The sequence below is a fragment of the Oratosquilla oratoria genome, chromosome 22 (genome assembly GCF_046742065.1).
Source record: "Oratosquilla oratoria isolate Oo_2021 chromosome 22, ASM4674206v1, whole genome shotgun sequence".
NCBI classification, from domain to species: domain Eukaryota; kingdom Metazoa; phylum Arthropoda; class Malacostraca; order Stomatopoda; family Squillidae; genus Oratosquilla; species Oratosquilla oratoria.
Genome location: NC_134798.1, coordinates 50,097,716 through 50,123,365, shown reverse-complemented (window position 1 = coordinate 50,123,365; position 25,650 = coordinate 50,097,716). Strand labels below are relative to the sequence as shown.

Sequence of the window (25,650 nt, the reverse complement as noted above, 5' to 3'; positions counted from 1 at the left end):
ACCAGATCACTTCTGTCTATACAACCTATCCTCTTTTATAACCTAATGTCATAGCTCCTCTTTCTCTTAGGTCTTTAAAGTACCCAGTGCTTTTGGTCTTTTCGCATAATTATGGTTTATTATCTGTCAGGCTGGGGATCAGTGTTGGTTGCTGTCCTATCATGCCAGCATTCACAATCTCTTTGATAATCCATTCATCACCTCGATCGTTTCTTCCTCTTCTTTTACCAATTTCATATTAGCACGTCCTTCTTGTAACATATTCTTCATAAAGAAATTAGATTTATACCTTTTTTCTTGGGTGAGGGGTCAATAATACAAGAATTCTTATAAATCTATATCTTTGATAAATCATATCACATAGTATAATACATATTGTCTAAGCAGGCCCAAAGATTTTTTTTTTTTTTTATAAAATTTACACAAGGCAAACTAACATTCTACCAAAATTTACACAAGACAAATTAACATTCTACCACTTTCTTCACAATGGTGACTGGATCAGGTTGATAATAATGGTTAGTTTTGGGGGTGAAAGCAATCACAATTGACAACAACAAAGATTTCAATGTTGATATTATATAATCCTAACAATTGGACCCACTGAAATTTTACATGCTCTATAAGAGACATGCTGGCTTGTAGGCTGGGCCAACTCAGCATCAAAGTCACTGCGGCCGACATTAGAGACCCTCTTTTGTGTTCTCTCTCTCTCCCTGTTTTTTTTTTCTTCTTTTTTATTTCAAAGTGAACAGCACAATCTTTATTCACACCAAGTGTGTCACAGCCTATTGAAAACAGTTGCCATAGTAAGGGCTGCCCACTTTTGATAACCTTCGAAAGTGATCACCATCAGACAATACACTTCCCAACCAATTCTGAAACTGAACTGCACACCAACTACACACTTTGTTCCCTGGTTGAACAGCAATGAGACTGCGAGTACAGGTTATACACATAAACATTTTTGTAGCACTCATGGCGTTACTTCAATTACATTTTTCAAAATATTTTGATATAATTGAACTCAGCAACGTTACAAGTCGTATAACTAAAACAGTGTTATCAGATCCACCTTACCATGTCCTGTGTTTATGTTTACAAAAATTTTCAACCTTAGTCGTCCAAAGCCCTCCAAAACAAATGCCTTCAACTTGACCAATCATTCTGCAAAACTTAAATTTCAATTACGGTGAGCTTCAATCCCAGATAAGGTCGTCTCCATCACTACCGAGACCATATCAACACTTCTATGCAGTCTACAAATGCAGCTGGTGCATGGGTTCTCAGAGTTGGTGGCGTGTATACAATATTACTCGATATGGAATTTGCCACATGGCTAATTGTGCATGAGATCTTTGAAGAAGCGAATAAGCCCTTCCCCTGAACCAGATGAGGCCGCACCTTTTCCTCGAAGTCCTTGGAGCACCCCGACTTCCTCTTTAAGATGTGTCAACATTTCCACCCTCTTTTCCCATTTGGGCTTCTTCTGCAACTTCTCAGACTCGATCATGAGGTCGATGTACTCCTTCGTGGAGAGTGGGTTGGGTTTGAGGGCAATGGCCTCCAACTTCTCCACGTGTTGTTGAGCTTCTCGTATGAGCTGGAGGAGTTTCTTCCCTAGGTTTTCCATGTCCGTTTCGATGGCGGCGATTACTTGTTGTTTGCTCTGCTTCCCAGACTTGGCTTTCTCATAGCGGTCCAGGAGTTCCTGGACAGTCCTCTTCTCTTTCACATAAATTGTCTCAAAGCGAAATCCCATGTTCTTGTGAACATCCCAGTGACAATTGGAGGGGCAGATACGACAAGTGCCGTCAGTCATGGCCCAACAGTTCATCTTGTTGCTGTCTTCTGGGATGTAACAAGGGTAGTGGCACGTCATGTTACACTTGATGCAGTTCGTGACGTGTTCTCTCTTATTTAAGTCAATCTTGTTTATTTTGGGGACTTCGATCTCCTCCTCATAGTCCTTGCTGCCAGTCATGTCGTCATCGAGACGCGCCATCATGTCCCTCTCCTGCTCCAGGTTAGCCAATTTGCCCAAACCCAGATGAATCTGGTTCTGAAGACCTACAACGCACAGTTGCAGCCGATTCCTCTCTTCCAGAACGTCTTTGGTCATTTGAAGACTGACTGGGGACGTTTTTCCCAGCTTGATGAAGAAGTTGTTCATACTACGAATGCCCATTTCCCAGAAAAGTTTGCTGATGTAGCCAGAATCTTCGTCGTCAGAATCAGAGTCTTCGTCGGAATCTGACCCGTGGACATTGTTGTCGGCATACACGGCACTGTTGTTGAACTTGTAGAAGCCCTCGTATTCCACTTTACCTTCCTTAAGGGCCTCCAGGACTGGTGGATTCTTGGCATCAGCAAAGGTGGCCATAACGTAGATGTTGCTCTTCACATTCTTCCCAAACATCGAGGAGAGGCCGTCGAAGACGTACCTCTGCGTTTGCGTTAGTCTTGCAGCAGACGAAGGCGTGACGAAGCCGATGCCATCGACCTGATCGATGCCGTAGTCCTCCTCCAGGAAGGTCTGTAGCTGTCGCATCATTTCCCGATCTCGCTGGATCCCGCGGGTGTCCCCGAACCCCGGGCTGTCGATCAGGACATAGCTGTAATCGAAGGGCATCCCCGGCTGGTGATGGAAAATGTAGGCAGTGATGAAGTCCGTCTGGCTCTCGGCCTGGGACCTCTTGGGAGAATCCTTGTCGTCGATGAGAATAAACCGGAAGTTGTCTCTGAAGTCCACCCCAAAGATGTAGTTGACCATTGCATTGATTAGAGTCGTCTTGCCTGTTCCAGTGGCCCCCACAAGAAGGATGACCTTTGTGGGTCGGTTGCTTGGATGTCCGAGTGACAGCTTTTGTACTTTGTGTTTGTCATCCTTGTGATCCGTCCTCATCTCCAACTTTAGGATATCCAGTCCCTCAATTTCTCCATAGGGCACAGTGTACTCTTGGCAAGCCTTCTCCTTAAGATCCGAGGCGATAGATCTTGATATCTGTAAAAGACGATGAATACCTGAATAAATTAAACACTTAAACCTAGGGATAGAAATGGGAAAGAATCAAATGAATGAAGAAATGCTCTCTTTCAGGTAAGTTAATATATGAAACTGAAGGAGAGAACTGATAAGAATAAAATTAAGCAACAAGAGTGCATGTGGGCTCTCTTTAATGGGGTCATAACATTAACCTCTTCAATAGGAGTCAAATTCTCGCTTTAGCATCAGCTGTCTGATGTACGATGATCCGAAGATGCATCCCAATACTAGCATTATAAAATTTGTAGTTACAGCTGTATTACTTGTTCTCTTTCACTCTTAATATTAAGAACCACAGAAAACTTGATCATACCAGTTCACAGAATATGAGGGTGATTCAACTACAAAATAGTGAGACGCAGACTCCCGCATCCATGTATATGCGTTCCTCATGACGCCTACGTAGGCGTCATCGTATTGGGGTTAATTTATAATCACCCACCTGAATACAAACACAAGAAACTAAAACCAAAAATTATGGGATTACGGAAGAGGAATAAGAAAAAAAAATCTCTTTAAAAAATCAAATTTGGAGTAGTATATGCCAATGTTGATGGTTTACTATTGACTAGGTTGAAGATAGAACCTTCATTTTTTGTCTGTGGAAACAAACTCCAAAGAAATGTTGACCTACAGTTGGGGAACTATAGGGAAGTGACAAAGATAAATTGGGTGGAGGGGTAATGTTTGTGGAGGGAAGTGACTAAGGTGGAAGAAGCGAATCTGAGTAACGGCAACACTGAAGCAATTCACCTAAAATTTTGCACTAGAGGGCAGAATAAAAGACTTCATGGTGGCACATGTACCTCCCCAAGACAAGAAATTGGAATGAAGCAGAATATCATTAAATCTTAATGCATACAGTCTTTCCTAAAGAAAAATGTTTATTGGATATTTTAATTGCAGTGAGGTCAATTGGGAGGAATAGAAAGCAGGCAGCAAAGCAGTTTCCTGGGGGGAAATACCATGTTAAATATAACAATGGAGAATACACATTATCAGTTAACTGAACTTCCTTTGCCCCATAGGGAAAAAGTGACCATGCAATAGCAGGATGGATGAGGAAATAAAGCGAAGGAATGAATCACACAGATATGGGAGACTCAGTTTAAGGAAAGCAATTACTTAGGGTTGAAAAGATCCTTTGAAGAAGCAAACTGGTAGGAATTCATGAATACCACAGGGAGGAAATGGGAAAATTTACTCTCGACATTAACAACCTAGGAGTGAACAAACATGTGCCAAAGACTTGTGGGTGGAAGCACAAACAGGACTCGCTTAACATAGTGAGAGATTGGAGGGAAGGAGAGAAAGCAAGGACAGTAGTTAAGGATATGTCAATATGGAATGCAGTGACGAGCAGAGTACCACAAGGTTCAGCGCTTGCACCAATGTTTCTTGTCAGTTATTGGCATGATGGAAGTGACAAGCTATGCCAATATGTTTGCAAATGATGCAAAAATCACGAGAAGAAATGGAGAAAGTGAGGACATTAGTTAAAGATATGTCAATATGGAAAGCAGTGCCGTGCAGAGTACCACAAGGTTCAGTGCTTACACAAATGTTTCTTGTCTGTCATTGGCATGATGGAAGGGAGAAGCTATGCCAACATTTTACAGACTATTTAAAAAATCATAAGAAGAAATGGGGACATAAACTATTGCAAGAAGGTCTAGACACTGGTTTTGCATATAATATATATACAAAAGAAAATAAAGTAAAATAGATAATCTGCTCCTTGGGAAGATTATTTACAAAAGCAAGAGAAAGATTTCAAAGTGTTATGTCTGCCACCTAACAGATAATCAACAATATTGCGAGATATGCAGACTACTGCAAAAGATCAGAGTGGCGTTTCACAATATGGACGAAAATATGAGGGAAATCGAAACCCTGATCCGTCCAAGACTGGAATATGCATCTATAGTATGGTTCCCAGATTGTGGAAAGAATATAAGCAAGACCAAGAGCATGCAAAGGGCAGCAGCCAGACAGATATTAGAGAAGAAACTAAAAACACTGGGTATGCCAACTTTGAAAGATCGAAGAGAAAGAGGTGATACGATTACAGCATTCAGTTGGGGATAGATTACATTGTCAGAAGAGATTTCAGATTAATGACATTAAAAGGTTATGGGAGCAAATTAAAAAGACATGTCTAAAGGATGTGCAGAAATATTTTTCCATATAAATGCATATCTAGAATACTTTAGGAGTGATATTTCTTAAGCTCAGACAATACAAGAGTTCAAATCTAAATAAATCTAAAAATCAAGGATATAGATCAAGTTCAAACCCATGAACTTCAGGCATGGTAGGATAAATGTAATTATCGCAGGAAAATTAATTTTTTTCCTGATACAAACCTGAGGTACTCCTTACCACCTATTGTAAGGAGTACCGAAGAGTTTGTATTCTTTAGAGTATAGGAGATAGGACCCAACGATCATTGCTCCTTTACCATACTACTATTGGGCAAATAGTGATCTACAGAAAACTTCATTCACTGCGCAGTCAGTAAATGGAGTAAGGGTGATCTCATGTGCTGTTCGACTAATTGAGAATCACTAGCCAAATATCTAAAAAATATTATGTAATATCTCAGTTTAAGTCCTTATGAGGTGCTCTCCCGAATTACTGATTATTTTTACACAAAATCATACTTAAGGATGGGTAAGAAATGCTCGACATAAGTTAGCACACGTCATGCTACTTAACGACTTCCCTCACCAGGACTCGAACGTTGAATTAATCTCACAATTCCATGCGCAAACTACTTGTCCATTGGGACGGCTACTTAGGGTATATAAATTTCCCTCCATATATATTTATACACACACACACACACACACACACACTTCAACGAACGGACGGCTTAGAAGACGTTCTGAAGAAAATTGAAGTTTTTGGATCCCAACGCAAAGAGAAGTGCCTATTGTATTTACAGGGTGGGGGGGAAATTGCTCGTGAGGTAGTAGGAAAGTAGGGAAAGAGGAGAAGGGGAGGGATTACTGAGGGAAATGGAAGGAAATGAGGAAGGAGTAGACTTGGCCCAGGCAGACAGGCGAAAGGTAAACAAACGGCCCCCCGACGACGATGAAATGTCTAATAAAAATGTAAAGATTAGAAGTATAGATAAGAGCAACACAGTAGAAAGTGATGAGAATATTTTCCAGGGATTTAAAGCGGGGGGGGGGTACAACCCCCCCCCCCCCACCCCACCCCCCTGACTGACAAGACTAGAAGAGAAGGTCGATAAGATGATCGAGGACTTGGAGCGTAGGTTCGGTCATGTTAACAATATTATACGGAGGGTTGAAAAATTGGAAGAACTAGAGAAGGCGAACAAAAACTTAACTGATGAAATAGAAAACCTGAAAAGACAGTTAAAAGAAGTAAAGGTGGAGAATGAGGAATTGAAGAGGAATAGTAAAGAAAACAGAGAGGGATGGAAGTCGATAAAAGAAAACAGTAAAGTTGCATTTACTGATATAATTAAACAGCAAATGAGAGAACAAACTGAAGACTCAGTTATTAAAGTGATGAGACAGAAGGAGAATATAGTAAGAGACTTAGCTGACAAAAAGAAATGTATAATTATATTAGGAATGGAAGAGAAACATAACCCATATAGAACCTCAAGAACCAATGAGGAAAATGAAAAAGTAAGCAGTTTACTAAAATTAGTTCAGGAAGATGAACCAGAAATTATGAAGGAAATTGAGGAAAAATTCAGGCTCGGAAAGTATAGTACAGATAAGACCAGACCAATTAAGATTAAATTCAGGTCACAAACGACGGCAGAGAATATCTTATCCAAAACAGGGAAACTAGCAACAAGTGAACAATATAAAAAGGTATGGATAAAAAGGGAAATGAATAAAGAGGAAAGAGAGGAAGAAAAACAGAAAAGACTTGAAGCTAAGATAAAAAACGAGAACAGAACGGAGTCAGAGAAAGAGAGATTCTATTGGAGAGTAGTGAATATGAAACTAAGGCAGTTCGACATACAAGAGAAAAACAAAAGGGAAACAGAGAACACAATGGAAGTGACAGAAAACTAAGAGTGTCTTACACAAATATAGATGGATTAAAAACAGGATTGAATGAGTTGAATGATTATTTGAAAGAAAAAGAACCGGACATAATGGGAATTGTAGAAACAAAATTAAAAGGCCCACTACCACCCAACAGTGTAGGACATGATGCATATAATTATTGGATTAAAAACAGAGAGAAAAAGCAAGGGGGTGGAGTTATGTTCCTGACTAAGAAGGATATAAACGTGAAGGGTGTCATATATGGAAAGAATACAGTAGAGATGATTATGAAAGAAGTGGAAGACAGAGATAAGAAGAGCAGAAAATTTGTGATAAATTATGTGCCTCCGAAAACAGCCTCATGGGAGGAGAGTGAACATAAAAATATGTTAGAGGACACAAAGATAACATTAAATAAAATAATGGAAGATGGAGGAAGAATAGTTATAATGGGCGACTTTAATTGCAAAGGAATCTGCTGGGAAGAAATGACAGTAAAGGGTGGAGACGGCTCATGGGGAAACGCTCTACTTGAGATGATTACTGACCATACAATGACACAATGGATACAGGAGAACACCAGGTATAGAAATGAAGAAGAACCATCGAGACTAGACTTAATAATTACATCTGAACCTAGAATAGTGGACAAGATTGAATATAAAACACCAATAAGTAAAAGTGACCACATATTGATTGAACTGGAACTTAATGAAGAAAAATATAGGAAAAGAAATGAGCAATATAGAAAAGGAAGAATGATGTATGAAAAAACAAACTTTGATAAAATAATAGAATTCTTTCAACAAGAAAACTGGGAAGAAATATACAAAGAAGAAACAACAGTAGAAGAGAAATGGAATATTTTGACAAAAATTTACAAAAAAAGGAGTGGAAAAGTATGTCCCAAGACAAAAACAAGAAAAAGAATATGTAAAATGCTGGTACAACAAAAGTTGTAGGGAGTTAAAAGACAAAAGAGACAAAGCCTGGACCAGATGGAAAAAAGACAGAAGACCTGAAAAATGGAAAATATATACTGGTTATAGAAATGAATATGTACAAACGTGCAGAGAGGAAAAGAGAAAATATGAAAAAGATGTCATAGAAAAGTGTAAAGATCAACCAAAACTATTCTACAGATTTGTAAACAATAAACTGAAAAACAAATAAGACTTGGAGAAATTAAGACAAGAGGGAGTTGAATACAATGAGGAAGTGGAAATGGCGGAAATTATGAACAAACATTTTAAATCAGTGTTTACAAGGGAGAACATACAACCTGAAGAGATTGAATGGAAAGAGAAAGTCCCCCCTATGGAAGAAATAGAAGTAACAAAGAATGAAATATTGACACACTTGAGTAATCTTGATGTCAGAAAATCGCATGGACCAGATGATATAGCAAACTGGATTCTGAAAGAATGCAGGAATGAACTGGCAGACAAAATACATAGCATACTAAACAGTTCCTTGAAAGAAGGAAAAGTTCCAGAAGATTGGAAAAAAGCAAATATAGTACCTATATATAAAGGAGGAAATAAAGAAGAACCTACCAACTATAGACCAGTCTCTCTAACAAGTACAATAGCAAACATTTGTGAAAGAATTATCAAAAGTAGATGGGTAAAATATTTAGAAAAAAACAAAGTGTTAAATCCAAGGCAATTTAGATTCAGACAAGGACGATCATGCGTCACCAATTTAATATGTTTCTATTCAAGGCTAATAGATATAATACAAGAAAGAGATGGATGGGCGGACTGTGCATTTCTAGACCTAAAGAAAGCTTTTGACAAAGTACCACATAAGAAGTTGCTTAAGAAATTAGAAACTCAAGGAGGAATACAGGGAAAACTACTAAATTGGATGGAAGACCTTTTGCAAGAAAGAAAAATGAGAGTAGTGATAAGAAACCAGCACTCAAAATGGGATGAAGTAATAAGCGGTGTTCAGCAGGGAACAGTACTGGCCCCAATAATGTTTGCTATATATATTAATGATATGGATGAAGGAATAGAAAGCTATATGAGCTTCTTTGCAGATGATGCAAAACTACTGAAAAGAGTGGAAACTGAAGAAGATTGTGAATCACTACAGAGAGATCTAAATATAGTACAGGAATGGAGTAGGAAGTGGGAGATGGAGTTCAATACAAAAAAGTGTAGTATAATGGAATTTGGAAAAAACAAAAACAGAATAACAGGAGCATATAAATTGGGAGAAGAAGGAATAAAAAAAAGTAGAAAATGAGAAGGACCTGGGAGTCATTGTTATGAATAATATATCACCTGAGAAACATATAAATAAGATTTTTGGAGAAACTTATAATTTAATAAGAACAATCAAAGTTGCATTTACATACCTGGATGAAGAAATGGTGAGGAAAATCCTAATCACCCTGATAAGACCAAGATTGGAATATGCAGCAACGATATGGTCACCAAGTACAAAAAAATGTATAAAAAAACTTGAAAGAATACAAAGAGCAATTACAAAACTGGCACCAACGCTCTCAAAACTATCATATGAAGAGTGACTAGAAAAACTTGAACTACAGACACTAGAGCAAAGAAGAGAGAGAGGAGATTTGATAGCTATTTACAGAATCATGAAAGGCATAGAAATTACTGATAGAGAGAATCTGATAAAATGGGATAACAGAAATACAAGAGGACACGGAAAGAAAATAAAAAAAGACAGCTATAGAAGAGACTTGAAAAAGAACAGCTTTCCTCACAGAGTAATAAACAGTTGGAACAAGTTAGATGAGAAAGTGGTGTGTGCAAAAACAATACATGAATTTAAAAATAGTTTAGATAAAATGAGATATGAAGACGGGACCCCACGAGCATAGCTCCCCTTCCCGTAAAATACAACTAGGTAAATACACACACACGTGCAGTTCTGTACACTCAAGGTGAACTCCAAACTGAAACCTGTGAAAAGTCTAGGGTAAACTTACTACTGTAAATATAACAAAAAAGAAAAAATTAAAAGGTGTATAGAGAAACTCAAAGTTAATAAAACACCAGGGCCTGACGGCTGGCATCCAAGAATCTTAAAGGAAATGAAAAATGAGATTGTTGTTCCATTAGAAATTATTATCAAGAAATCCATCATATCCGGAGATGTCCCAAGAGAATGGAAGCTAGCTAACGTTACTCCCATATTCAAAAAAGGTGACAAAAAGAAACCAAGTAACTGTTGGCCTATAAGTTTGACTTCAATCATAAGAAAAATAATGGAAACTATAATCAGAGATGCTATCTAACATCATTTAGAAAGTAACCGTTTGATAAATGATAGCCAGCATGGTTTCAGAAGGAAACGTTCTTGCGTGACTAACTTACTCGAATTCTACAACACAGTTATTTCGAATTATGACAAAAGAAACAATATAGATTTAATATATCTAGACGTTGCAAAAGCTTTTGATACCGTCCCCCACGAAAGACTACTTACTAAATTAGCTTAGCACGGAATAAGTGGTAGCCTCTTAAGTTGGAATAGTAATTGGTTGAATGATCGAAAACAGAGTTGTTTCAAATGGGAAAATGTTACAAGTGGAGGTCCTCAGGGTTCCGTTCTTGGGCCACTTCTATTCAGAGTATATATATATGATATAGACCATGGACTAAAATCTACTGTTTCCAAATTTGTTGATGATACAATACTGTGCGGAATGGCAAATGATTACTTAATCTAATTAGATATTCAAGATGATTTAGATAAATTACAGCAATGGTCTGAAAAGTGGCTAATGAAATTTAACACAAGTAAATGCAAGGTAATACACATAGGTGAAAAAAAAAATTATTTGGAAATTCGTTATAAAAAGTGAATAGTGAAAAATATCTCGACATAATTATCAGTAACGATCTCAAATCATCCAAGCAGTGTATTTCAGCCTTTGAGAAAGCAAACGAGATTCTAGGACCGATTGCGCGATCTTTTGACTTCAAAAGTCCATCACTCACTAACAAGCTATAACTCGTTAGTTCTTCCACATTTGGAATACAGTATACTGTTTCCGTATGGTCACCGAATATCATTAAAGACATTGACAGACTGGAAAAAGTACAACGGCGAGCCACAAAACTTATTCCAAATATCAAAAAATAAATCATACGAAAAACCACTAAAACATATGAATCTGTTTTTCCTAAAAAAGCGTGAACTCAGAGGTGACTTGATATAGGTCTTTAAATTCTAAAGGGAATTGACATCAAAAGTGACAAATTTTCACACTGAATGAGAATCAGACAAGAGACAATGGTCTCAAACTATCCGAAAATAGATTCAATTTGGAAGTGGGTAGAAACAACTTCGCCGTGTAGTTAATGAATGGAATAAACTTCCTGCATAGGCAGTGTTATGTAATTCAATTCGAAGCTTTAAGAATCATTTAGATAAACACCTAAGCAAGATTCTGTAATGATTTCTGATGTGGCTTACGTCTTTCTGGTGAGATATGTTGTGTATTGATTGATGGTGCACATCATTTCCTTCACAAATGCATAGTTTTCAAGTAATATCTTAAATTATGGCTACATCTCCTCCCCAACGACCTTGGGGGACCTGTGGGGAATTGGGCTTTTTGGGTGGGGAGCATTATATCGAGTAATACGCATTGCAAAACAGGTCTATTATCAACAAGAACACAAAATGATGTACACCATCAATCAATACAAAACATATCTCACCAAAAACATATAAGCCACATAAGAAAATCATTGGTTGGGTGAAACTTTAACTGTCCTCTATATCATTTTTTTTTTTTTTTTTAGTTATCATTTGTCTGTATGATTCTCATTTATTATTAGTTATATGTCAACTTATTATTTTCTATTTAACCTGTTTATTATTCAACTATGCCTATGCATTCATATATCTTATTTACATTATAGTTTTTATCTATTCATTTACTATGATTTTTTCCGCATCCGACCTAGATATAGACCAAAAGGTCTCCTGTCTGCATGCTCCGATTTTGGAATCCTTTGTAATTTCTTTGACAACTGCAAGTGCACAGATTACAATTAATAGTTTTGGGAGAAAAATATTTGTCAAACACTTTACTTGACTGAGACATTCTGCTGAGAGAAAAACATATTTAGTGGACATTAATAACAATGGAGATGTGATTGAGGCGGTGTTACACTTCTATGTAAAACAAAATTAAACAAAATAAGAATGGGAATGTCAGTCACAAATGCAACTGTACCACACATACATAAGAACACACATAATATACATCAGGAATTTGAGTAGTCTGAAAATTATATATATACATATATATATATGTGTTTGTGTATACATATATATATATATATATATATATATACACACACACATATATATATACTTATATATACACACACACACACACACACACACACTTCAGCGAATGGACGGCTTGGATGACGTTCTGAAGAAAACTGAAGTCTGTGGATCCCAACGCAAAGAGAAGTGCCTAGTGTTTTTGCAGGGTGGGGGGGGAAATTGCTCGTGGAGTAGTGGGAAAGTAGGGAAAGAGGAAAAGGGGAGGGATTACTGAGGGAAATGGAAGGAAATGAGGAGGGAGTAGACTTGGCCCAGCCAGACAAGCGGAAGGTAAACAAACGACTGAGTGAGGATGACATGTCTAATAAAAATGTAAAGATTAGAAGTATAGAGAGGAGCAATACAGAAGAAAGTGACGAGAATATGTTCCAGGGATTTAAAGAGGGTGGGGGGGACACAACCCCCCCCCCCCCGACTGATAAGACTAGAGGAGAGAGTTGATAAGGTGATCGAGGACTTGGAGCGTAAGTTAGGTAACGTAGACTCCATTTTCCAAAGAATTGAAAGGTTGGAACAACTAGAGAAGGCTAACAGAAACTTAACTGAAGAAATAGAGGACCTAAAAAGACAGTTAGGAAATGTAAAGGAGGAGAATGAGAAATTGAAGAAGAATAGTAATGAAAACAGAGAGAAAATAGCTACAGAAGCTAAAAATTGGAGAATAACTCAAGAAGGGAATAAGGTTTCATTCACTGACATAGTCAAACAGCAATTGAAAGAACATAATGAAGACTCAGTTATTAAAGTGATGAGACAGAAGGAGAATATAGTAAGAGAATTAGCTGACAAAAAGAAATGTATAATTATATTAGGAATGGAAGAGAAACATAACCCAGATAGAACCGCAAGAATCAAGGAGGAAAATGAAAGAGTAAGCAGTTTATTAAAATTAGTCCAGGAAGATGAACCAGAAATTATAAAGGAAATTGAGGAAAAATTCAGACTCGTAAAATATAGTACAGATAAGACCAGACCAATTAAGATTAAATTCAGGTCACAAACAACAGCAGAGAAAATTCTATCCAAGACAGGGAAACTAGCAACAAATGATCAATATAAAAAGGTATGGATAAAAAGAGAAATGAATAAGGAGGAAAGAGAGGCAGAAAAGCAGAAAAGAATTGAAGCTAAGGCAAAAAACAAGGAAAGAACGGAGTCAGAGAAAGAGAGATTCTATTGGAGAGTAGTGAACATGAAAATAAAGCAGTTCGACATACTAAAGAAAAACATAAGGGAAACAGAGAATACAATGGAAGTGGCAGAAAACTAAGAGTGTCTTACACAAATATAGATGGATTGATAACAGGATTGAATGAACTGAATGATTATTTGAAAGAAAAAGAACCGGACATAATGGGAATTGTAGAAACAAAATTAAAAGGCCCACTACCACCCAACAGTGTAGGACATGATACATACAATTATTGGATTAGAAACAGAGAGAAAAAACAAGGGGGTGGAGTTATGTTCCTGACTAAGAAGGATATAAACGTGAAAGGTGTCATATATGGAAAGAATACAGTAGAGATGATTATGATAGAAGTGGAAGACCGAGATAAGAAGAGCAGAAAATTTGTGATCAATTATGTGCCTCCGAAAACAGCCTCATGGGAGGAGAGTGAACATAAAAGTATGTTAGAGGACACAAAGATAGCATTAACTAAAATAATGGAAGACGGAGGAAGAATAGTTATGATGGGCGACTTTAATTGCAAAGAAATCTGCTGGGAAGAAATGACAGTAAAGAGTGGTGATGACTCATGGGGAAATGCTCTACTTGAGATGATTACTGACCATTCAATGACACAATGGATACAAGAGAACACTAGGTATAGAAATGAAGAAGAACCATCGAGGCTAGACTTAATAATTACATCTGAACCTAGAATAGTGGACAAGATTGAATATAAAACACCAATAGGTAAAAGTGACCACATATTGATTGAACTGGAACTTAATGAAGAAAAATATATGAAAAGAAATGAACAATATAGAAAAGGAAGAATGATGTATGAAAAAACAAACTTTGATAAAATAAGAGAATTCTTCCAACAAGAAAACTGGGAAGAAATATACAAAGAAGAAACAACAGTGGAAGAGAAATGGAATATTTTGACAAAAATTTACAAAAAAGGAGTGGAAAAGTATGTCCCAAGACAAAAACAAGAAAAAGAATATGTAAAATGCTGGTACAACAAAAGTTGTAGGGAGTTAAAGGACAAAAGAGACAAAGCCTGGAACAGATGGAAAAAAGACAGAAGACCTGAAAAATGGAAAATATATACTGGTTATAGAAATGAATATGTACAAAAGTGCAGAGAGGAAAAAAGAAAATATGAAAAAGATGTTATAGAAAAGTGTAAAGATCAACCAAAACTATTCTACAGATTTGTAAACAATAAACTGAAAAACAAACAAGACTTAGAGAAATTAAGACAAGGAGGAGTTGAATACACTGAGGAAATGGACATGGCAGAAATTATGAACAAACATTTTAAATCAGTGTTTACAAGGGAAAATATACAACCTGAAGAGATTGAGTGAAAGGAAAAAGTCCCCCCTATGGAAGAAATAGAAGTAACAAAGAATGAAATATTGACACACTTGGGTAATTTTGATGTCAGAAAATCGCATGGGCCAGATGAAATAGCAAACTGGATTCTGAAAGAATGCAGGAATGAACTGGCAGACAAAATACATAGCATAATAAGCAGTTCCTTAAAAGAAGGAAAAGTTCCAGAAGATTGGAAAAAAGCAAATATAGTACCTATATATAAAGGAGGAAATAAAGAAGAACCTACCAACTATAGACCAGTCTCTCTAACAAGTACAATAGCAAAAATATGTGAAAGAATTATCAAAAGTAGATGGGTAAAATACTTGGAAAAAAACAACGTACTAAATCCAAGGCAATTTGGATTCAGACAAGGACGATCATGCGTCACCAATTTAATATGTTTCTATTCAAGGCTAATAGATATAATACAAGAAAGAGATGGATGGGCTGATTGTGCATTTCTAGACCTAAAAAAAGCTTTTGACAAAGTACCACATAAGAAGTTGCTTAAGAAATTAGAATATGAAGGAGGAATACAAGGTAAATTGCTAAATTGGATGGAAGACTTTTTGCAAGAAAGAAAAATGAGAGTAGTGATAAGAGATCAGCACTCAAAATGGAATGAAGTAATAAGCGGTGTCCCGCAGGGAACAGTTCTGGCCCCAATAATGTTTGCTATATATATTAATGATATGGATGAAGGAATTGAAAGCTATATGAGCTTCTTTGCAGATGATGCAAAATTACTGAAAAGAGTGAAAACTGAAGAAGATTGTGAATCACTACAGAGAGATCTAAATAAAGTACAAGAATGGAGTAGGAAGTGGGAGATGGAGTTCAATACAAAAAAGTGTAGTATAATGGAATTTGGAAAAAGCAAAAACAGAATAACAGGATCATATAATTTGGGAGAAGAAAGAATAAAAAAAGTAGAAAATGAGAAGGACCTGGGAGTCATTGTTATGAATAATATGTCACCTGAGAAACATATAAATAAGATTTTTGGAGAAACTTATAATTTAATAAGAACAATCAAAGTGGCATTTACATACCTGGATGAAGAAATGGTGAGGAAAATCCTTATCACCCTGATAAGACCAAGATTGGAATATGCAGCAACGATATGGTCACCAAGTACAAAAAAATGTATAAAAAAACTTGAAAGAATACAAAGAGCAATTACAAAACTGGCACCAACACTCTCAAAACTATCATATGAAGAGAGACTACAAAAACTTAAACTACAGACACTAGAGCAAAGAAGAGAGAGAGGAGATTTGATAGCTATTTACAGAATCATGAAAGGCATAGAAATTACTGATAGATTGAATCTGATAAAATGGGATGACAGAAATACAAGAGGACACGGAAAGAAAATAAAAAAAGACAGCTATAGAAGAGATTTTAAAAAGAACAGCTTTCCTCACAGAGCAATAGACAGTTGGAACAAGTTAGATGAGAAAGTGGTGTGTGCAAAAACAATACATGAATTTAAAAATAGTTTAGATAAAATGAGATATGAAGACGGGACCCCACGAGCATAGCTCCCCTTCCCGTAAAATACAACTAGGTAAATACATACAAGCATATACATATATATACACATACAAGCATATACATATATATACATACATATACATATATATACACACACACACACATATATATATATATATATATATTATATATACACACATATATACACACACACACAGACACTTCAACGAACGGACGGCTTAGAAGACGTTCTGAAGAAAATTGAAGTTTTGTGTATCCCAACGCAAAGAGAAGTGCCTATTGTATTTACAGGGTGGGGGGAAATTGCTCGTGGGGTAGTGGAAAAGTAGGGAAAGAGGAGAAGGGGAGGGATTGCTGGGGAAATGGAAGGAAATGAGGAAGGAGTAGACTTGGCCCAGGCAGACAGGCGAAAGGTAAACAAACGACCCCCCGATCAGCTGAGCGACGATGAAATGTCTAATAAAAATGTGAAGATTAGAAGTGTAGATAAGAGCAATACAGTAGAAAGTGATGAGAATATTTTCCAGGGATTTAAAGAGGGGAGGGGGGGGGACAACCCCCCCCCCCGACTGACAAGACTAGAAGAGAAGGTCGATAAGATGATCGAGGACTTGGAGCGTAGGTTCGGTCATGTTAACAACATTCTACAAAGAGTTGAAAAATTGGAAGAACTAGAGAAGGCGAACAAAAACTTAACTGATGAAATAGAAAACCTGAAAAGACAGTTAAAAGAAGTAAAGGTGGAGAATGAGGAATTGAAGAGGAATAGTAAAGAAAACAGAGAGGGATGGAAGTCGATAAAAGAAAACAGTAAAGTTGCATTTACTGATATAATTAAACAGCAAATGAGAGAACAAACTGAAGACTCAGTTATTAAAGTGATGAGACAGAAGGAGAATATAGTAAGAGACTTAGCTGACAAAAAGAAATGTATAATTATATTAGGAATGGAAGAGAAACATAACCCATATAGAACCTCAAGAACCAATGAGGAAAATGAAAAAGTAAGCAGTTTACTAAAATTAGTTCAGGAAGATGAACCAGAAATTATGAAGGAAATTGAGGAAAAATTCAGGCTCGGAAAGTATAGTACAGATAAGACCAGACCAATTAAGATTAAATTCAGGTCACAAACGACGGCAGAGAATATCTTATCCAAAACAGGGAAACTAGCAACAAGTGAACAATATAAAAAGGTATGGATAAAAAGGGAAATGAATAAAGAGGAAAGAGAGGAAGAAAAGCAGAAAAGACTGGAAGCTAAGAAAAAAACGAGAGCAGAACGGAGTCAGAGAAAGAGAGATTCTATTGGAGAGTAGTGAATATGAAACTAAGGCAGTTCGACATACAAGAGAAAAATAAAAGGGAAACAGAGAACACAATGGAAGTGACAGAAAACTAAGAGTGTCTTACACAAATATAGATGGATTAATAACAGGATTGAATGAGCTGAATGATTATTTGAAAGAAAAAGAACCGGACATAATGGGAATTGTAGAAACAAAATTAAAAGGCCCACTACCACCCAACAATATAGGACATAATGCATATAATTATTGGATTAAAAACAGAGAGAAAAAGCAAGGGGGTGGAGTTATGTTCCTGACTAAGAAGGATATAAACGTGATGGGTGTCATATATGGAAAGAATACAGTAGAGATGATTATGATAGAAGTGGAAGACAGAGATAAGAAGAGCAGAAAATTTGTGATAAATTATGTGCCACCGAAAACAGCCTCATGGGAGGAGAGTGAACATAAAAGTATGTTAGAGGACACAAAGATAACATTAAATAAAATAATGGAAGATGGAGGAAGAATAGTTATAATGGGCGACTTTAATTGCAAAGAAATCTGCTGGGAAGAAATGACAGTAAAGGGTGGAGACGGCTGATGGGGAAACGCTCTACTTGAGATGATTACTGACCATACAATGACACAATGGATACAGGAGAACACCAGGTATAGAAATGAAGAAGAACCATCGAGACTAGACTTAATAATTACATCTGAACCTAGAATAGTGGACAAGATTGAATATAAAACACCAATAAGTAAAAGTGACCACATATTGATTGAACTGGAACTTAATGAAGAAAAATATAGGAAAAGAAATGAGCAATATAGAAAAGGAAGAATGATGTATGAAAAAACAAACTTTGATAAAATAATAGAATTCTTTCAACAAGAAAACTGGGAAGAAATATACAAAGAAGAAACAACAGTAGAAGAGAAATGGAATATTTTGACAAAATATTACAAAAAAGGAGTGGGAAAGTATGTCCCAAGACAAAAACAAGAAAAAGAATATGTAAAATGCTGGTACAACAAAAGTTGTAGGGAGTTAAAAGACAAAAGAGACAAAGCCTGGACCAATGGAAAAAAAGACAGAAGACCTGAAAAATGGAAAATACATACTGGTTATAGAAATGAATATGTACAAACGTGCAGAGAGGAAAAGAGAAAATATGAAAAAGATGTCATAGAAAAGTGTAAAGATCAACCAAAACTATTCTACAGATTTGTAAACAATAAACTGAAAAATAAACAAGACTTGGAGAAATTAAGACAAGAGGGAGTTGAATACACTGAGGAAGTGGATATGGCGGAAATTATGAACAAACATTTTAAATCAGTGTTTACAAGGGAGAACATACAACCTGAAGAGATTGAATGGAAAGAGAAAGTCCCCCCTATGGAAGAAATAGAAGTAACAAAGAATGAAATATTGACACACTTGAGTAATCTTGATGTCAGAAAATCGCATGGACCAGATGATATAGCAAACTGGATTCTGAAAGAATGCAGGAATGAACTGGCAGACAAAATACATAGCATACTAAACAGTTCCTTGAAAGAAGGAAAAGTTCCAGAAGATTGGAAAAAAGCAAATATAGTACCTATATATAAAGGAGGAAATAAAGAAGAACCTACCAACTATAGACCAGTCTCTCTAACAAGTACAATAGCAAACATTTGTGAAAGAATTATCAAAAGTAGATGGGTAAAATATTTAGAAAAAAACAAAGTGTTAAATCCAAGGCAATTTGGATTCAGACAAGGACGATCATGCGTCACCAATTTAATATGTTTCTATTCAAGGCTAATAGATATAATACAAGAAAGAGATGGATGGGCGGACTGTGCATTTCTAGACCTAAAGAAAGCTTTTGACAAAGTACCACATAAGAAGTTGCTTAAGAAATTAGAAACTGAAGGAGGAATACAGGGCAAACTACTAAATTGGATGGAAGACTTTTTGCAAGAAAGAAAAATGAGAGTAGTGATAAGAAACCAGCACTCAAAATGGGATGAAGTAATAAGCGGTGTTCCGCAAGGAACAGTTCTGGCCCCAATAATGTTTGCTATATATATTAATGATATGGATGAAGGAATTGAAAGCTATATGAGCTTCTTTGCAGATGATGCAAAACTACTGAAAAGAGTGAAAACTGAAGAAGATTGTGAATCACTACAGAGAGATCTAAATATAGTACAGGAATGGAGTAGGAAGTGGGAGATGGAGTTCAATACAAATAAGTGTAGTATAATGGAATTTGGAAAAAGCAAAAACAGAATAACAGGAGCATATAAATTGGGAGAAGAAGGAATAAAAAAAGTAGAAAATGAGAAGGACCTGGGAGTCATTGTTATGAATAATATGTCACCTGAGAAACATATAAATAAGTTTTTTTGGAGAAACTTATAATTTAATAAGAACAATCAAAGTGGCATTTACATACCTGGATGAAGAAATGGTGAAGAAAATCCTAATCACCCTGATAAGACCAAGATTGGAATATGCAGCAACGATATGGTCACCAAGTACAAAAAAATGTATAAAAAAACTTGAAAGAATACAAAGAGCAATTACAAAACTGGCACCAACACTCTCAAAACTATCATATGAAGAGAGACTAGAAAAACTTGAACTACAGACACTAGAGCAAAGAAGAGAGAGAGAGGAGATTTGATAGCTATTTACAGAATCATGAAAGGCATAGAAATTACTGATAGAGAGAATCTGATAAAATGGGATGACAGAAATACAAGAGGACACGGAAAGAAAATAAAAAAAGACAGCTATAGAAGAGACTTGAAAAAGAACAGCTTTCCTCACAGAGTAATAGACAGTTGGAACAAGTTAGATGAGAAAGTGGTGTGTGCAAAAACAATACATGAATTTAAAAATAGATTAGATAAAATGAGATATGAAGACGGGACCCCACGAGCATAGCTCCCCTTCCCGTAAAATACAACTAGGTAAATACACATACACACACACACACACACACACACACACACACACACACACACACACATATATATATATATATATATATATATATATATATATATATATATATATATATATATAAAATAAAGATTGTGAAGGAAGCTACAATATTGTTCGTGTGGCAGCGGTTTTTTCATTGGTTAACTCCATATAGATGTTACAACTAGTGCGTTATCAATCAGAAACGGCACGTTGTTTTGAGTGACATTTACGAGCCTATACTTTTTCAGCTTGGGGAAAAATCTTTGCCTAGACCTTTACCCCTTTATTTTAATTGACAAATTTCCATTATCTTTATTTTAAGTTATATGATTCCCTTATCCACTTAGTATAAGGGATTTCTCGTTCCAACAATTTCAGTTGGCACGCCTGATATTATACAACTGACGTCATCTGCACGACGTCCAAGTTTATGCTTTCTTCACCTTCCAAACGTTCTTACTTCACATTTAATATCTAAATAATCACGGAGACGTGAAAGTTTGGGCTTAAAATTGCATTATATACTGTACACACACGCAAAATATAAGCCACATTCTTACATAAACTTTTTTTTTTCAATAAAAAATCGCATGGAAAACCCCTGTAGAAATTTACGAGCGAAATCCCTATTTCTCCATATTGCTGTAGCAAATTGACTGTAGTGTTTTAATCTATCCGACGATATGCAGACGGCCCTACAATGAAACGCTAAGGGCGGGCGGAAACAAAATAATGTTATATAATACATCATCCCAAGTCAGTCCTCGTTCATTGCATTCCACGATTCACATGACTGCGCCAATGTCTGCCATGCTCCTGCAAACTTCACAAACATTATGGACCACAGGATCGGAGTATTTGCAGTGTTATAATGAGTTTTGGGCGGGGACTCGAACTCGTAATAATTAGCAAGTGAAGCTTTTACTGTGTGCACGCGAATATATATATCCCTACCTTTTCAACATAAGAACTACCACATACTCTTATATTAATTTCGACACATAAAACTTTTTTTTTTTTTTTGTCATCCAAAACGTTTTGGTAGTGCTACTGCAACGTAACAATGTTGGACATTTTTCGGCAATATTACTGTAATTAAATTTTTGCCAAGTAGTAACAATGGTCCAACGGGATTTTTTTTTTTTTTTGCAACATATACGCACACATATCATATAAACATATTTCAGACGTTTCTGTTTGAGTGTGCGTGTGCGCGCGTGTTGCGAGGGCCCGAAGCAACAGAGCTGGGGTGGGTATGGGAGCTTTCCCTCCCCCTCCTTTTTTTCGATTTGTGCAAATGTTTTATAATCATCAATTTTCATACCTTAATGCTACCCTTACGGATCAGTTACGTAGCATTTATTGAGACTATACGATTTTAATACCGTTACTTTTCTCTTCACAACCTCTAGACATCTCTCCCAAGCTGGTGTTCTCAGTCTCACACAAAATGTTTAATTCGTAAGTTACCTTACGTTCACTACAATAATTATAATACAGACATTTCAATGTTGGTCTATTGTCACCGTACTACACGTGCCATTGTATCAGCGTTACATTTGCGTCACTAATAACATGATAAATATTGACTTACCGGCATGGTGCTTACAGTTTAGCAAATAACGCAAATGTAGGCAAATTGTTGTCTATGATGCCAACCGTTCTGAACCGTGGCTTCTTGTCGAATTGATATCAACGGCCCAAATCCACAATACAGTACGTCCTTTTCGTTCTATACGACGGGACAACGTCATGTTTGTCTTCCCAACGTGATCATGATTGGTTCGGCTACTCGCCGCTCAGCCAATCAAAAAATAGAGCTTTGCAAAAAGGTCGAGCCAGACATGACGTCACTCACAAGTCAGCGGAAAAGCGTTGGACCCGAAGTCTTTGATAGAATAGATAAATAATCTAATGAACAAACAAATCAATTAACACATTAAAACAAACACTGTGTAAGAAGGAAATGTTATTTATCTACAAAACGCTTGACTATATTGTTCGTTTCAAGGCTGTCGTGCTCGTCGTCCGAATGTTGTACGTTCTCAGGCGATACGGTCCACGCTCCTTATTGGCTGAGGCAGGATGCTTGGTGGAGGCGAAGTCGTCGGGTCCCCGAGAGTCTACACTTGCTAAGCAAAAACGTTTTGGACGAACTGAAATCGTCCCATCGAAACAACCATGCTAACAGTCAGTAGTGCTGGGCAAATACCGCTAATCTCAGTACCGGAATTACCGGTAAACAACAATGCCGTTACCGGAATTACCGGTATTTTACCGGTAAAAGACTCGTGAGGTAGTAGTCGCCTTTATGACTTAAATCTTTAAACAATTTTCATCCTACCATGGAGTGTAGTCACAACCCCATTGCATATTCTGTATATTGAAATAAAGTAAAAATTTCGATAGCCAGTTCTATTTTGTTTACGATATTGTGTTTATGGAGATATCTGGCAACTCCTCCCACCAATCGGAAGCAAGCTATGATTCTCAACAGTAAACACATGATTTTGAATTTTATAGATATCAGTGCGTTATCAAAGTTAGAGGTAGAAGCATGCCGCCTATCTACAGTATCCAGCCTCCCAGTTTAACTGTCTCTCCTGAAAAATCAATGTTTTTGTCCTTTAATAAGCTATATGTCTGGTTCTATTTTACATATTATTTTGATTGTTATGTCATTGTAAAGGGAAAAAGTCATACTTTAATTGGTGCTACTTTAGTATGCTATCTACCGCGCAAGTGAGTGAAAGGAGGGTGTCTGAGGGTGGGTGTGGTGTATAAACTTTTGTCCGCCTCTGCATGCATGGGTCTATGTTTGGAGGGTGCATGTGGGAGTGGGAGTTTTGTTAATACACACACATACTGTACACATATAAAGCTTTGACTAAATTGTAATTAATGTTTTCTTAAAAACTAACCTAAACTGACTAATTTGTAATAAATGTTTTCCTAAAAACTGCTTTTAATGTTTCCTTGTTTTAATACTTATTTCATACAAATTAGCCCAGCACGTGATCCAAAGACCAAGGTGAATACTCAAGGATATATTAGATTTCATTGTTAGCATATTTTTTATTTATTTCCTCAATTATCTTTTCATACAAATTAGTTCATATTCTTATTTAGAAACAGAAGCATATTGGCATTTTCATCACTAGCATATATATATATATATGTATATATATATATACATATATGAGTCTTCATTTGGCGACACGCGGAATTTTTCGATGAAACTTTCACAATTAATATAATTTCGTATGCTGATCACAGAAATAACATTAATTCTATTGAGAAATTGACAAAAATGCCAAAAAAAAAAGGTTTTAATGGTAAAATAATTACCGAGACCTTAGCGGTACATACTTGCTTAATGGTAAAAGTTTAACCAGTAAAATTAGCGGTACAGTGGGCCGTCAGTATTGTCACTCAGTACCATCAAGCCGAGACGTGCTTACCGCTCTCTGAGTGTTATGGTATAGCTTATCGGTTAATGGAGCCTTAACGGTAGCAGAATTTTTGCTGGTAAGCTACCGTCAAGGTTGTTACCGATAAAACCCGTAACTATCGGTAGCTGCCCACCACTACCGTCAGTACCGTCACTCAGTACCACCAAGCCGAGACGTGCTTACCGCTCTCCGAGTGTTATGGTATAGCTTATCGGTTAACGGAACCTTAACAGTAGCAGAATTTTTGCCGGTAAGCTACCGTTAAGGTTGTTACCGATAAAACCGGTAACTTTACCGGAAGCTGCCCACCACTAACAGTCAGTGCCTTAAAAGACATCGAAGAGCGAAGAGGCCACCATTCGCACAAAAAAGTTCTACCGTGTGTGGACGTAAAAATCAACTGACGTCACCAGTAGAGCCAGTGCTCATTCGTCTGCTGTTTCTTCTCACAGTAAGTTTGATATTGAGAGGTATTAAATATTGTTAAGCCCAGAAATGAATATATTGATATTCAGAAAGTGTCCAGAGAGTGTATCAGTGGACTGCCGTCAGGCGATTTTATAATCACCTTGGTATTTGACACTGCATCTGGCGGTACAGGCTCGGATGAGTAGACATAGACGAAAATGGGATATGATAGATAAGGGAGGAGTATCTTGAGTTGTTTTCAGGCATAGAAAGCCATAATTATGAAATATAAAGTTTTATAAATATGGCGTCTGCTCTTGACGCGAGAGAGGGAGGGATGATGCTTGCCCCTGTGTCTCCTCCTCCTCCTCCCCCCTCCCCTTCCACCCATCCCAACTTATTAATCATTTAATATATGATAATTGATTCGTTTTACAAATCTATCATTTTCCTTGCCCTTTTGAGTACACTCAAATAATCTAGTCTCTACAAAATATTAATAAAATCACGTTACATAGAAATAATCTCTGGTAAGCATGATGTAAAACGAATACTTTCTCATAATAAAGTAAATAATGAATAAGTTGTGAGGAGTGGCAACGAGCGTCATGGCGCAAAATATTGAGAAAATATTTAATTTGTGTCTTTCTATGTGAAATCGGAATGCATCATCGTGTAAGTTGTGTAGGAGAACGCGTATTTAATATATATATATATATATATATATATATATATATATATATTTTTTTTTTTTTTTTTTTTTTTTTTTTTTTATAACAACTGTAAACATCGATTATGGATGTATAAACCGGTATTTTATTTCCCTTTATTTCAATTCCACATGATTACTTTCTTACCCTATCGAATTTTGACATACTTGTTAAAGTTGTAGAATGACTACTCTTTGAGAAGTTTACATATGAACACATGTTGCTGGTGTCTGTATGGAGCAGGAGTCTGCAGGATTACCAACCGTACCGAGCTGCACGGCAGAAATCAAGTGTA

General features: G+C 36.5%; 1 protein-coding gene across 1 annotated transcript; it reads right to left on the bottom strand.

Moving 5' to 3' along the window:
- Nucleotides 1-324: 324 nt before the first annotated feature.
- On the bottom strand, nt 325-22,538 carry LOC143037577 (uncharacterized). The gene is made up of 2 exons (XM_076206006.1): nt 22,380-22,538; nt 325-3,004 (listed from the first exon to the last, which is right to left on the bottom strand). The coding sequence occupies exons 1-2, from the start codon at nt 22,383-22,385 to the stop codon at nt 1,340-1,342; spliced, it is 1,671 nt and encodes a 556-aa protein (XP_076062121.1). The 5' UTR covers nt 22,386-22,538; the 3' UTR covers nt 325-1,339.
- Between the last annotated feature and the right edge of the window lie 3,112 nt (nt 22,539-25,650).